Below are 15050 nucleotides of genomic sequence, written 5' to 3' on the forward strand. Positions count from 1 at the left end.
TAGTCTATATTGCTTGTACACTAACAACTCGGCATTAGATTGATTTGGTGGTGGACCCAGTGGTGCCACAATCTCTCCAGTGTTCCAGGAGCCAGTTTTCAACATGACAATGCCACACCGCATATTACCCATGCTACTGTGAGCATTCTGCATGTCCTAAGCATGCTACTATGGCCTGCAGGATCTTCATAGTTGTCTCTCATCAAGCACATCTGGGACGTCATTGGTCAGGAATTGCAAATGGAGCTGCTAGCAGCCGATCTATTGATTTGTGTGCCCATGTGCATTCAGCATGGCAGAACATTCATCAGACAACTACTAATAGCCTCATTTATAGTATGCCAAAACTTCTGCATGTGGTTCTCATACTCTACTGAATAAATCAAAATATCTTTGATCATATATATGTATGTATATAGTATATATACAGTATATGTGTGTGTGTGTATACACGGGTGCATTGCACTAAATTAGAATATCATCAAAAAGTTAATTTATTTCAGTTCTTCAATACAAAAAGTGAAACTCATTTATTATATGGAGTCATTACAGGGTGATCTATTTCAAGTGTTTATTTCTGTTAATGTTGATGATTATGGCTTACAGACAATGAAAACACAACAGTCATTATCTCAGTAAATTAAAATAATTAACAAAAACACCTGCAAAGGCTTCCTAGGCATTTAAAAAGGTCCCTTAGTCTGTTTCAGTAGGCTCCACAATCATGGAGAAGACTGCTGACAGAAGGCAGTCATTGACATACTCCACAAGGTCCCAGAGTTCCAATTTCCATTTGGAAATCAAGGTCCCAGAGTCTGGAGGAAGAGTGGAGAGGCACACAATCCAAGCTGCTTGAGGTCTAGTGTGAAGTTTCCACAATCAGTGATGGTTTGGGGAGCCATGTCATCTGCTGGTGTAGGTCCACCGTGTTTTATCAAGACCAAAGTCAGCGCAGCCATCTACCAGAAAATTTTAGAGCACTTCATGGTTCCCTCTGTCGACAAGCTTTTTGGAGATGGAAATTTCATTCTCCAGCAGGACTTGGCACCTGTCCACACTGCCAAAGTACAAATACCTGGTTTAAAAACAACAGTATCACTGTGCTTGATTGGTCAGCAAGACACTAGACCCAACAATGCAGACGAGCTGAAGGCTGATATCAAAGCAAACTGGGCTTCCATAACACCTCAGCAGTGCCACAGTGTGTGTTTAGATAATATATAGAGAAATTAAGGAAACAACTAAATCCTATATCAGATCTCAATTAATTAAAGATTCAAGTTGAAAGTCTTTACTGATATAAATTAGGTAATTTGAACAAAATGACATCACCAGCCAATGGAAACAATGATCATCAAGCAATTGAGGGATGGATTCCAACCTGAAAATCAAAGAAAAAAATTGAAATCACAGACAAATCCAATTTGCTTGAATTTCATCATGGCAACTTATAATGTGACTGTATAGTGTGTATGATCACCATGTGCCTGTATACAGTCCCCACAGTATCTGAGCTTGCTCCTGATGAGATGGCTGGTAACAGCCATCGCTCAATCCTGTATCACGGCATAGATGAGCTTATGGACAGTTTGTAGTGCTACTTGATAGCATCGGATGCACTAATGCATAATGTTCCAGTGGTTCTCAATTGGATTCCGGTTTGGAAGTGTGAGGGCCAGTCAATGGCATTGATGTCTTCGTCATCCAGGAACTGCCGACAAACTGTGGTCACATGAGGCTGGGCATTGACCTGTACAAGTCGGAACCCAGGGCCTACTGTGCAGGCATAAGGTCTGGTAATGGCTCTGAGTATTTCATCCAAGTATCTAACATCAGTAAGCAGGTTTGGAAGTTTGTGTAACCCTCCAAGGATATGCTTCCCAAGACCATCAATGAGCCACCGCCAAAATGGTCATGCTGGATTACCACCAAGCAGGATAAACTTAACCATGGTGTCTCCAGACTCTTTCATGTTTATCAGATGGAAAATAATCCAATTCTGGAGAGGTGCAAGGTACCGGCCTGTAAGCACAGGACGTCAGGCCCTCATGCCACCCACAACACATCTGTTTCTGACAGTTTGATCAGGAAAATGTGTAATGCAGGTGTCAGAATGCAATGGGCAGAGTCACAAAATGAGGGCAGTCAAATAGCTTTAAATAACTATATATATATATATATATATATATATATATATATATATATATATTAAACAAGCTGACAGGGATTTCAACGGGGGTTAGTAGGTTAGTAATGAGAACACTATCACAATAGCAATAGCAATAACACACAATACATCACAATAACAATAACAATAGCAATAAAATCCTTCTCTAAAATACTGTATCTAGCCCAAATATGGGATTACACTGAAGTCCATTGGCTCTGCAAATGGCCCTAGCGGGGGTCTCCGGTTATTCCCGCTAGGCCTTTAAGTCTTTTTCTGACAAAGTCAGTTAGATCCCATTTGGCTTGTTCCACCTCACCCGTCCCCCTCCCAAACTGATACCCTAAACCCGATTGTTCCCGGTACCGTGAGGGAGCGTTTGAAGTGACAGCCCTGTTCAGTGATGACACTCGTCGGCTTCTGCTGACGAGATCTCTCCGGCATGACTCGTTTCTCTCCTCTCTTTGTCCTGTCAATCGGGGCGGTTTACCACGTCGTGGGTAGGAGGGTCTTGTGCATTTCCTTAATGTCGTATCCAAGTCCTGGTCCTCTTCCGTAGCCGTGACACCCGAGGGACTGCTGCGCTGAATCGCGTGCTCATTCACCGGCAGCCACCCGTCTTGCCTTACGGGTCTCTCACCTCGGTCTCTCTCGCTGGTTCCTTCAGCGCGTCCGGCCTGCGTCACGTCTCTCTGTGTCTGGCGCCGAAATCACCTAAGGCTCAACCGTTAAATTTTGAAATCCTCTACTGGAGGTCACCTGACCAGGTCCAGCGTGCAAACTTGAAATGCTCACCAGATGGCGCTCTTTCTCCTTATTACATACATCTCTGAAAGACTTTTTTCCTATTACAAATGCATGGCAGCACTCCTTCTACCTCTTGAAGCTCATCAAGAGAATGCCAAGAGTGTGCAAAGCAGTCATCAAAGGAAAAGGTGGCTACTTTGAAGAACCTAGAATATAAGACATATTTTCAGTTGTTTCACACTTTTTGGTTAAGTATACAATTCCACATGTGTTAATTCATAGTTTTGATGCCTTCAGTGTGAATGTACAAATTTCAAAGTCATGAAAATACAGAAAAATCTTTAAATAAGAAGGTGTGTCCAAACTTTTGGTCTGTACTATATATATTTTTATATATATATATATATATATATATATATATATATATAGAGTTAAAGATGACACATTTCCTTTGTATTTTAAGCAGAAAAAAAATATTGTCATTTTTACATTTTAAAAATTACAAAAATAAAATGGGCAAAAGTTTAGGCACCCTGCATGGTTAGTACCCCCTTTTGCAAGTATCACAGCTTGTAAACGCTTTTTGTAGCCAGCCAAGAGTCTTTCAACTCTTGTTTGAGGGATTTTCATCCATTTTTCCTTGGAAAATTCTTCCAGTTCTGTGAGATTCCTAGGATGTCTTGCATGCACTGTTATTTTGCTACAGATTTTCAATGATGTTCACATCAGGAGACTGTGAGGGCCATTGTAAAACCTTAAGCTTGCACCTTTTGAGGTAGTCTATTGTGATGATGTGTGTTCGGGATCATTATCCATTTGTAGAAGCCATCCTCTTTTCAACTTCAGCTTTTTTAAAGATGGAGTTATGTTTGCATCAAGAATTTGTAGAAATTTCATTGAATCCATTCTTCTCTCTGCTTAGAAGAACCCATGGCTGCTCTTTTGGCGCAAGGTTAGACGAGGCTGGGTTTTTATAGAGCTAGGAAAATCGCATCACCTGGCCTTTCCTAATGATGATATTGAACAAGCCATAACCCTAACAGGCTAATTAAGGTCTGAAACCTTGGTCAAAGTTATCTGAACACTCAAATCTCCAAGGATGTCCAAACTTTTGTATCGGCCGATTTTCCTTTTTGTAATTTTTAAAATGTAAAAAAATTTTTTTTTGCCTAAAATACAAAGGAAATGTATCTTCTTTAACTTTAGCCCTTTTAGAGATTATTTCATCTTCAACTTGCTTAACTGTTCACAATAACAGTAGTTTTGACCAGAGGTGCACAAACTTTTACATGCCACTGTAGTCCTGGGTAGTGGGTATGCATCTTTATGTGTAATGCGGTTAATTTGCCTGTAGTCTACACACATTCTCATTGTGCCATCCTTTTTCTTTACAAGAACTAATGGAGCTGCCCAAGGGCTACAACTGTCTCTTATTATCCCAGCCTCCTTCATCTCTCGTAACATCCATTTGGCATTTTGGTAATGTGCTGGTGGTACAGGCCGGTACCTTTCTTTGATTGGTGGGTGGTCTCCCGTGGGGATATGGTGGTGAACCCCTTTTACTTGCCCAAAATCTAATGGGTGTTTACTAAAGACCCTTTCATACTCCTGGACCACCCAGGATACTCATGTTTTTGGTGTTGAGGGGTAGAGTCAGTGCCCACATGCAGCTTCTGACACCAGTCCTCCATCTGTCCTTTGGAACCATTATCCTCCGCCTGTTGGGATGGAGGTAAGGGTTCCACTGTTTTTATAGAATTTTGACTGACGGTGAATAGTTTGGCCAGGGTAGCATACCGGGCAAATGGACTTCTCTTTCCCCAATATTCAGAATGCGGACGGGCACTCTCCCATGGCGGACATCAACCACCCCCCGGGCTGTCAAGATGGTGGGCCTACTGTCAGAGTAGACGGGCTCTACCAGGGCCTGGTAATCTCTACCTCTGAGGCCAATGGCTGTACGGCACCATACCAGCATTTCACTTCTTGGGGGCATGGCAATAGGGAATGGGTCACTCATCCTGACACTGCCAATTTCACCACCAGACAGTTCTACCTGTTGTCTTTTCATCAGGGCTCTGATCTCTCTCTGTAGAACCCGCTGCTGACTGGAACTGACGGTCTCCGCAACCTGCTGTAACAATACAATTATTTCTGAAAGACAATTTTCAATGACATTAGTGCCTAAGGTTATCATGGGATGACTTTCTCGGCGATCAATGTCAACAATTATCATTCCTTGCGCATGCAGTTCCACTTTGCCAACCTTTATGTTCACTTCTTTGTACCCCACCTGAGGTACGGGCTGAACATTGCTGGCATAAATACTCAAATGTTCATCTGGACGACGGGTGATATCTGAATCAGTCCAGTATCGTTGGTAAAGAACGTGGGGGATAGTGGTCACCTGTGATCCAGTGTCCAGCAACGCGCTTATGGGGAAGCCATCAACCACGACTGGTAGGACCGGTCGTCCTCCCACGTACTTGTCTCGCCAGCTGTGTGGGCCTGGTGATCTTATGCCTGGGGGTTGGCCCTCTGCCCCAGGTTTTGCTCGTTTAAATGACAGTACCTTGCTTAATGTCCTGGCTGGTTACAGCGGCGGCAGATGGGTTGTCCGTCCTGGTCGTAGCGGTCGCTGTTCCTCCCTCTGGATGGTGGAATCCTCTTCTGTCGGCGCCACGGGACGTCCTCCGGACTGGAAGCCAGCTGGATCTTTCCTTTGGGAGACACCTGCAAGGACTGCTCAGTTTTGGTTAGCGCAGCTACACTTTTAGTCAGTTCTTGGACCTGATGGTGCAGGTCTGTAGACGGGGCATTGTCCTGAGTCTGTGAATCATCTCCTACAGGCTCTGGGGAAAAGGGAGCCACCTCCTGGTGGTAGGTGATAGCTGGGCGCCGGTGAGATATAGCGCCACTTGGTGCCGGTTCTCGCCGCACCCGGGTGGCTCTGTCCTTAAATTGAGGAAAGTCCAGATCAGGGTTTTGCAGAGCCATTATGCGCAGCTGTGTACGGTGAGCGCTGGACAGTAGACCCTCAATAAACTGCTCAGTTAATAGTCTGTTTTCATCACGCACACTGTCGGGGTCTACCTGTTTGATGGCCCTCAGCGCCTCCTGCAGGTTTAAAGCATAGTCCCGTACACTGTCCTGCGCCCGTTGTTTACACCCGTAAAACTTCATTTTTATCTCGGCCGTAGTGCGGGTGTCAAAAGTGTCCTTTAGGCTGGCCAGTATCTCTTTTACAGTCCCTTTGTCCCTGGCTGACCAGGACTTTACATCTCTCTGGGCTGCACTAATCAACTGGCCTATGAGGATGCTCACTTTCTGCTCCTCGGACAGGGGGTATACTTTAAATAAGCTGCTCAGTCTTTCTTTAAAGTCACTCAGGGTGTGTGACTCTCCTGAGTACCTGGGCAACCACGCCGCCCCCGGTATATATGGCATGGAGAATGGCATTACCGCGGCAGCAGCCGCGCCTGCAGTTCCCTCCATATTAGGCGTCTTCTTCCCCCCTAGTGAACCGTGGCCTACCTTCTTTCACTTTTCTTCCGTAGGCCGCAGTTCCGCAGGTGATGGTCTCCTTGTAGGACCTGGCGTCGCACGCGGCTGACGTCAGCGCTCGCTGGGGCTCCTTCCAGGACCTGGCGCTGCGTCAGTGCGTGAGGCAGGGCTTGGGCTTCGCGCGCTTCCAGCGGTTACGCTCCTCTTCTTCCCGCGCAGCGACCCGAAAATGGCGGACAATGGCGGGAAACAGCGGCAATTGGCGGGAAAACTTCACCACGGTATGCGACACAGTTTGTAAAGGCGCACAGTACCCGGTGGCAACGGGCACAAAATCCTGCCGACTACGCCAAAGTTGACGCGCCCCCTGGGCCGTGGGGTACCCAGAGCCGGGCCGGTAGATGCTGGGGGTTGTAGTCACAGTGGCTGTGACCCGGTCCGTGACCCAGGTGGTCAAACCAAAGGGGTAGTATTTGGGCATAAGTGTTAATGTCCGACTACGCCACCTGTGGAATGCGGTCAATAGGAACCGCCACTGCGGAACAGTCCTCTGAAGCTGATGTTTTGCAGTAAGGGTGCTATAACTCCCCACAGGTAGAGTGTAGCTTCAGAGCAGTGTGTGTAGATGATGGTGGTTATGGTGCAGGTAGTCAGTAATCACACGGAGTCAACGTGGTAAAGTCACAGGGCTTTTACTGGTGGCAATTATACAGGCCCCAACGGGAGTACTGACTAGTAATAAGGGTCCGGTCGGTCTGGGAGCAAGCATTGAGTCCTCCTGGCCAGGTGGAGTTGTAGGCCTGCCGTTCTTACTATGCTCTTTGGCTATCCTGCTTATAGCTGTGTTGTAGCCCACTTCCCTGAGTGTAACGTGCTGTGCTCACACGTATGGCTGGCAACTCGGGCCTTGTGGATTCCTTACTCCTCTGGGGCGGTACTGGTCCCTTTGTGCTGCTGAGCCTCCGGGCTTCTGATGGGGCCAGGAGACCTGCAATCTCCTGCCCTACGGTATCTGCTGCTGGGTATGCAATCCCCACAGCCTCGGACTCTGGTGTCTGGTTCTCCGTGTATGCTCTGGCTAGGACGAGCTATCTCCAGCTCCAGTCCTCAGCTCTTGCTCGTGGGTGTCTACTACTCGACTTCTGACACTAGACTCTGACTAACCTAACCCCGCCTCCGGACCCAGTTATAAAGGGCTGGATCCTCCCCTTTCTGGTCTGGAGCAGGAGGTGTTGCATGTACTGTGTTCCTGACCAGGAAACCCCTGTTTACTCTCAGACATGGCATTACTACCACTGTGGCAACCAGACCCTCTGGGGTGCCACACACACGCACAGTACGCACACACATTACACAGACATGCACGCACACGGTACGCAGACATGCACGCACACGGTACGCAGACATGCACATACACAAACCGGTACGTACACATATAGACATATGTACATATTTGAACACATTCTTAAAAACACATAAAACAGACATAAATATATATATATATATATATACACAGTCATACACACTGACATACACATAAGACACATTAGAAATATATTTAATATGGGGATTGGGGAAGCTGGCGACAAGCCTCACTTACCTGCCCCTAGGCCTGTGTCCGGTCCAGCTGTGCAGGGCCCCCATCATGTCTGATGGCCATCACAGGCTCTGGACCATCAGAGGGGCCCACTCGCCATTGGGGCCCAGACCGCTCCCCCAGCATCTTGACAGGGCGGACCTCCGACGGTGTTTGATTGCAGGCTCTTCATCGGGGCCCGCCTCCTGACCCCCTGCTCCGCCGGTGCTGCTTAATTGCCGGCACTTCACAAGGTGCCCCCCTCGGGGCCTCCCTTCATCAGGGCCCCCTTCGAGGCCACCCTTCATCAAGGCCCCTTACGGGTCCTCCCTTCAACAGGGCTCCCCTCGGGGCTTCCCTTCAACAGGGCCCCCCTCGGGGCTTCCCTTTAACAGGGACCCCATGGGGCCTCCCTTCAACAGGGACCCCCCTCCGTCGGGGCCTCCCTTCAACAGGGCCCCCTCTGTCGGGGCCTCCCTGCAACAGGGCCCCCCCTTCATTGAGACACCCCTCCTGCACCCCCACTCCGCTGTTTGATTGCCACCACTGCCCGCCGGCACTGTGTTCAAGCATGGCCGCACGCTGTGCATCTGTGTCTTGTAGTAATGGCACGGCAGGGGCGACACAAGCACAATTAAAGATGCTGTGTCAACCCTGCCTTCATTACTACAAGACACAGCCGCACAGCGCGCGGCCATGCCCTTGAACACAGTGCCGGTGGGCGGCGGTGGCAAACAGCGGAGCGGGGGGTGCAGAAGGGGGGCGACTGCTATGGGGGCCCCCCGGCTCACGGGCTCTATAGCGATCGCGTGGCCTGCCGCCATTGGCGGTATGCCATTCTGTGTGGAGGTACTGTAGGCCATGATAGAATGTTTAGGCTGTGGATTGGTGTTCTCTTGTTGGTTCCTGGGACTCTAGTGAAATGTCCATACCCCAGGTTCTACCATGAAATCAATGTAATACTGAAATTAGTGTAACTAGAATGATGAATAGAGTGTTCATACATTATGCCACCTCACAATATATTCCCAGGAGAAAGTCTGGTGTGATATTCCCTCATGACGGCCTCTTCATGGCATTGTCCTGTTGGTTTCCAGACCAATTTTTTACTATCGTTGCGTCCAAGATAAAAGCGGGACTCATCTCTGAAGAAGATAGTCCTCCATTCCAGCCCCCATTACCGTATTGCTCTCTATCATGATAACCTTTGAGCGCAGTGGCATAAGGTCAATGGAACATCTGTAGCTGGTCGTCTGTCTTGTAGCCAAATGTCATTCAAATGCCTTATGATGGTTTATGTAGACACTGTTTTATGGTTTAGGCTTGATAGTTGACGTCTAATTTCACTTGCAGTAAAGATTGGATCAATTATGGAAACTGTGGTGTGGCCATTTCTCAAAGTACTAAGAGTGTAGTCAAATCTCATCAGACTTATATCCACAGATGTGCACCACCAATTAAATCATATCCCCCTTTTTGACATTTCTCAAAGTATCCCAAGAGCTGATTTTCAAGACGACAATGCCATGCTCCATATTGCTTGTGTTACTATGAACAGTCTGTGTGGCATAAACATGCTACCAGGTCTGCAGTGTCTCCAGACTTGTCTCCCATATAGTAATTCAGCATTCAGTGTGGCAACATTCCTCAGGTAACAATTAATAACCTCACGTATAGCATACCAAGTTATATAAGTGTACGCTTTTCCGTGTGAGGAACTCCTAATTGAAACTTTATAAAATTTTGTTTCCATTTTTTCATCATTTGCATATCATTAACATTTATTGATATTGCTTCTGCAATTTCCATAATTCCACAACTTTTAATTGTTGGGGTCGAAATTTCACTGTTGAGGAGTAAATGTGTATATTTTAGTACTGAGAAAGCTCGTCCATTGTAGAGGGAGGAACTTCAGTAATACTTATGGACAGCTCGGGGTGCATTTTTGTACTTTTTGGTTAAAAAAAAACATTTTTGCAGTAAAGTTTAGTTAAAAAACTTTTGCTTTCACAGCATCTATGCATTACAGTTTATAACAGACTGGAGTAGGATTTCAAACCTCATATCACTCTTCTACAGAATTATCTTTTTAGCTGATTTACAACCAATACTCATAGCAGGCGTGGATTTTATTTTCTAACGTTAAGACAGTCCAAGATGTCCAAAATCATCAAATTTATTAAGAGCCGTGCAGTTGGTGGATTTTATTCCAACAACCTGACGTATGAAACTCCAGTTTAATAAATGTGCTCCTTTGGTTTGTATAAACAATCAAATCCCTACCATAAATCTTCCAAATAACATAAATTACAGTTTTACAATTCAATGCCTAATGTTTAAAACATGAGAGTAAATGTAAAAATTATAGTGTTACAGAACATTTAAGCTGTATATCAGTTTTTAGACATTTCCCTATAATGTTGTAAAGTCTTTTAATCAAAAGAAATTAGTCTTCACTGCCAAACACTGTGATAGTCACACCATATATTCCATAGCAATTCAGTATTTCTTTATAAGAAATATAAGAATAAGAATTGAATCTCCTGCTGCATTTAAAGAAACACTCCCATCAACGTTTTAGTCCTCTTAATATACAGTATTGCAATCATCATATTATATGGTACTCTGTACTTACAATTGCTCATTTTGCTCTTCTACCTTGTTAATTCTTCTCTTTTCCATTAGGTCTATGACATCACGTGATTAAAAATAGACTAGCTGAATCCTTCTAAGCTCTATGTAGAAACAGGAAGTCTCTTTTCCCTGCATAAGTCATCATTAGAACTGCAATTTTTCTCCCTGCAAAGTCCCTGGCAGTGGGAGGAGAGGAGCAGCTAGTTCAGGAGTTGAAGAGAGGGTGGAGCTGGGCTCTCAGGGATTTTGAAGTGATGTAAAATTGTAGTTCTAATGATGACTTATGCAGGGAAAAGAAACTTCCTGTTTCTACATAGAGTTTAGGAGGATTCAGCTAATCTTTTTTTAATCAATGTCATAAACCTAATGGAAAAGAGAATTGACTGGGTAGAAGGGCAAAATGAGCAATTGTAAGTACACATTTCTATGTAATATGATTATTGCAACATATTAGGAGGATAAAAACTTTGATGGGAGGACTTCTTTAATGAGTGTCCTTAATATTACCAACAACTGTAGCATTTGGAGCCTTCATGTCACCCTAACTTCATATAACATATGACCATTAAGTAGAATCAGGTTGTAAGGAAATAGAGAAATGGTAAACCTAATGTAGAATACATCATGCTGGCGTTCTCCGGCTCCGCGTCATTCTGTACTGCAGTGTTTCATGCATGCATTACCAGGTGATAACTTTTCTGTTTACTTTTGGTTTAAACTGTTGTGTATTAAACAAGTTGTGTTCTATTTTATGTTGGATTTGTATTTTATGTTTGATATTGTGTTTTTGTCTGGACCTATTGCTTTGCCTTTCACCCAGAACACTTTGGACAGCATGCAGGTATTTGAAACGTGTATTTGTGCCTACGCCTCCTCATCTGCCCTTGTGCATGCCTCCTGTTGTTGAATCATTCTTATAACGCATGCAGCCAGAAATGGACTCTAGGACATCATGTGCCTAATTGACTCCCTGCGCCATGTGCATTGTTTCATTAAATGCCTGTAAGCCAATATGGGTTATTCTGGCATTGATGGCTCTCCACTAACTGCACTATCTTCTTTTTTTTATAAACTTACAGAACCAGTAGTACTATAACTGGTGCTTAATTCCAGTCTCCCAGCTTGACCCATTATAACAGGTTTGTGCCATCGCTCTTCACAAAACTGAGCATGCGTTTTGCATGGTCTTTAATCATAAAAAACTAAGGGACACAACTTCTTGGCTACATGTGCATGTTACCATGGATGGATGCTGAACAGATGCTGAGATCCTGTTTAGTAATGGTTTGTTAATAGAGATTTTTTGCCCTTACCATGCTGTCAGCTCTCCACTTTAACATTTGCAAAAGGGCAATGCTTACTATTTAGGTCTCAGTCCCTGGGCATTATTTTGTTGGCTGTTCATTAAAATACATTGGAGATGGAGCACAGCTTGTTGTAACCTTTAACCACTGGTTGTCGCTCCTGCCCTTTAACAGGACTACAACACGTGCAGAGCAGAAACAAGTATCATCCCAAATGAACCCTTCTGTGCAGAACTGAATGACTACTTTTGCTTGGCTAAATGTAGCCAATCTTACAGTATCCGAGTAGGTCACATTATTTGAATCTCCATTTTTTTTAATATTTATTCTCTTCTGGCTTTAATTGTTTTCCACTGTTTTTACATTTATAAAAAACAACAACTTTTATTTAAAAACAAAAAAAGTTGTAAGAATGGTTCAACAACCCCTGTTATTATTTGCTTGAATTCAGATCACCTAGTGGTGCCCCCACGTGTAGCAAATCGCAGCACAGGAACCATGTAGTGAAAACCGCGCTCAGTATTACAGTGAGTTGTCACAGAATTGATGTGCTTCACTTGTCCAAGCCACCTAGGTGAACTCCGCAGTGCAAAATATGGCATTTACTGTATCATTTTATGCGTTTTTGGCTGCACGGTTTTCTGGCACTATTACAGATTTTATCCAAAATTGGTATATAACATGGAGTTTTTTTTCCAAGCAGATCAATGTGCCACTTATATTGATGGCCGCTGATTCTTCTACTATTCAGCTTCCTTACAAAAGTGCTGTGTTCTGTATAATTATGAGGAGCCAATTATGCAATATTATTCGTATATATAAACCTTGTAAAATACATTGTGAGAAACAGACTATGTGCAAGTTTTATTTTACTCATCCAATAGCAAGATCTCCTTTCTCACCTTTTAAAGGGAACCTGTCACCAGAAAACTGCAATTAACCTTCAGATATGGGGTTAATCGGCAGGTTAATAGCGTTATTAACCTGCCCGGCACCTGCACTTAGCGCAACGCTGCGGAGAGAAAATTAACTTTATTCTTGGCGGCAACATTCGGGTTCAGTCACCGGCTGTGACTGCGCCCCCGGCCTTGACTAACACTAGCTCTGCATTAGGGCGGGCTGTCAGTCAGTGCTGGGGGCACGTTTACAGCTGTCGCTCCGTATACTCAGAGCTGTGACTGAGTGCCAGTGCTGCCCCCGAGATTGAAACTGGAACGCTGCCGGGGAGAATAAAGTTAATTTTCTCCACGCAGCGTTCTGTTAAGTGCAGGCGCCGAGTTTGTTAGTAAGGCTATTAACCTACAGATTAACCTCATATCTGCAGGTTAATATCGTTTTTCTGGTGACAGGTTCCCATTAATGTTATTTGATAAATGACAGAAAAAATAATAATAGACAAGTACACCTGGTGTAAATGAAATTAATCTTAATTCAGAAATCTAAAGCCGGTAAATTACTACTTGTTAAATGCATCTATAAACAATGTTTCTCCTCCAGGAGGAAGAAAGCTGGTTGTCTCTGACTCTTTCTCCCTGAATGGAGCAGCTTTTCCATATCTATTTCCCAGGTTGTATTGTCTGGCCTATAAGTCTACATACACCAGCTAGTGGTCTTCAAAGAAGAAAGAGTACACCCCAGAACTTGCTTCAAGGCCTTTTACTCAGCTAACTAGTACACTGCTCGGAACTGATCTGTGGCAGGAACCCCAAAACAGCTGTCTACAGATGTTTTTTTTTTCATTTTAAGAAAGAGTCATGTGGCAAGCATTGTTAAAGAGTCGGACATTAACAAGTAGGGAACTAAATACCCAGCTTTCTTCCTCCTGGAGGAGAATTACATTTCATAACCGGTAGACAGTCATGCTGTATGATTTAGAATATAAATAATAAGGCCCAAATACAAGTTTCAGGCCTTTGAGGGCCAGTGTTGGCTCCAGGCATACCCAGACTACAGAGCACACTTTGCATGTGAGATCTATTGCCCTCTAGGTTATCATGTACTACACTTCTCAAGTCAAATGGTTGATAGAAAAAAGGCCAAAAATGACTTCAAGGGACCACATACCACTGTAGCTGGCCCTGTTGCTTAGATTAGGTCCATTTCTTCTCAACATTTTCTGGTGTGGTGACCTGAATTCAAACAGCTCCTAGTATTATCCTGAGGTCGTAGGAGTCCAGAATGTCTGTGTAGAATAGATGTTGATTCTATTTGAGGGTTCTTGTGTGTTGATGTATTTATTGAGTTAATCTTCAATGTCTAGGCATGTCATGTGTAACTTTCACTTTATTATCTTGATTTTCCTTGTGTTTAACCTTATTTTTGAAGTTTCTATAGTGTTCTAGATAATTGTCTATAACTCATTGTATCACATTAACTATAGGCTTTGACAGTGGTGCTCGACATTAGAAAAAGATTTTATGGGTTTTTTTTTAGAAAGAGCACCACTCCTTTTTTTTTTTTTTTTTTTGTATCTACCGTAATATTGCAGCTCAACTATGCTCCCATGAATACATCTGAGCTGCAATTCCAGACACAACCTATGGACAGGAGTGGCACTGTTTCTGGAAAAAATGCAAACCCTTTTCTAATCTCAAGTATCTTCCTTATGATGTAAATTTTTAGATCTTATACAAGATTTTTCATGATTTATATATATATATATATATATATATATATATATATATATATATATATATATATATTTAATTTTTGTTTCATTGGGCCTTTAATAAATCATTATAAGTTTTTATTTGCAAAAAATCATGAAGTAGGTAATAGATTTAACATAACCAACAGTTAATAATGAAAATTTGTTAAAAAGTGCATTTAGCAACCAAAAGTCTTTATTAATATTTTCCATATTTTTAAATTTGAAACTTTCTTTTAAAAGATTGATATTACCTAGATTCACAGCCCTTGATTTAACATCTAGTGCATATATTCTCAGTATTTTCTAAGACATTAGTCTTGCAAACATATACCGTCTGCAATAGACATTCATTTTGGATGTGAGACTTTAAAATGTATTCATTATTAATTTATTACAATTTCGGTAACACTTCTCAGCAACACACTCAGTGAGTCTTCTCGAAACTTTGAGAAAATTTTTAAAATTTGT

General features: G+C 43.4%; 1 protein-coding gene across 24 annotated transcripts in view; it reads left to right on the forward strand.

Moving 5' to 3' along the window:
• RIMBP2 (RIMS binding protein 2) overlaps window positions 1-15050 on the forward strand; it is a 711286-nt gene that overhangs the window by 514146 nt on the left and 182090 nt on the right. For 15 of the 24 annotated variants that reach the window (XM_073676113.1, XM_073676112.1, XM_073676118.1 and 12 more), the window contains 2 exons: window positions 11449-11469; window positions 12107-12217. The exons of 4 other annotated variants lie outside the window; for them this stretch is intronic. In XM_073676113.1, coding sequence (XP_073532214.1) covers window positions 11449-11469; window positions 12107-12217 — 132 coding nt within the window. The remainder of the gene's footprint in view (window positions 1-11448; window positions 11470-12106; window positions 12218-15050) is intronic. 5 more of the 24 variants (XM_073676115.1, XM_073676120.1, XM_073676121.1 and 2 more) reach the window with 1 other exon arrangement.

The sequence above is a fragment of the Phyllobates terribilis genome, unplaced genomic scaffold (genome assembly GCF_046119375.1).
Source record: "Phyllobates terribilis strain yellow unplaced genomic scaffold, ASM4611937v1 Scaffold_1__5_contigs__length_1240528914, whole genome shotgun sequence".
In the NCBI taxonomy this organism is placed as follows: domain Eukaryota; kingdom Metazoa; phylum Chordata; class Amphibia; order Anura; family Dendrobatidae; genus Phyllobates; species Phyllobates terribilis.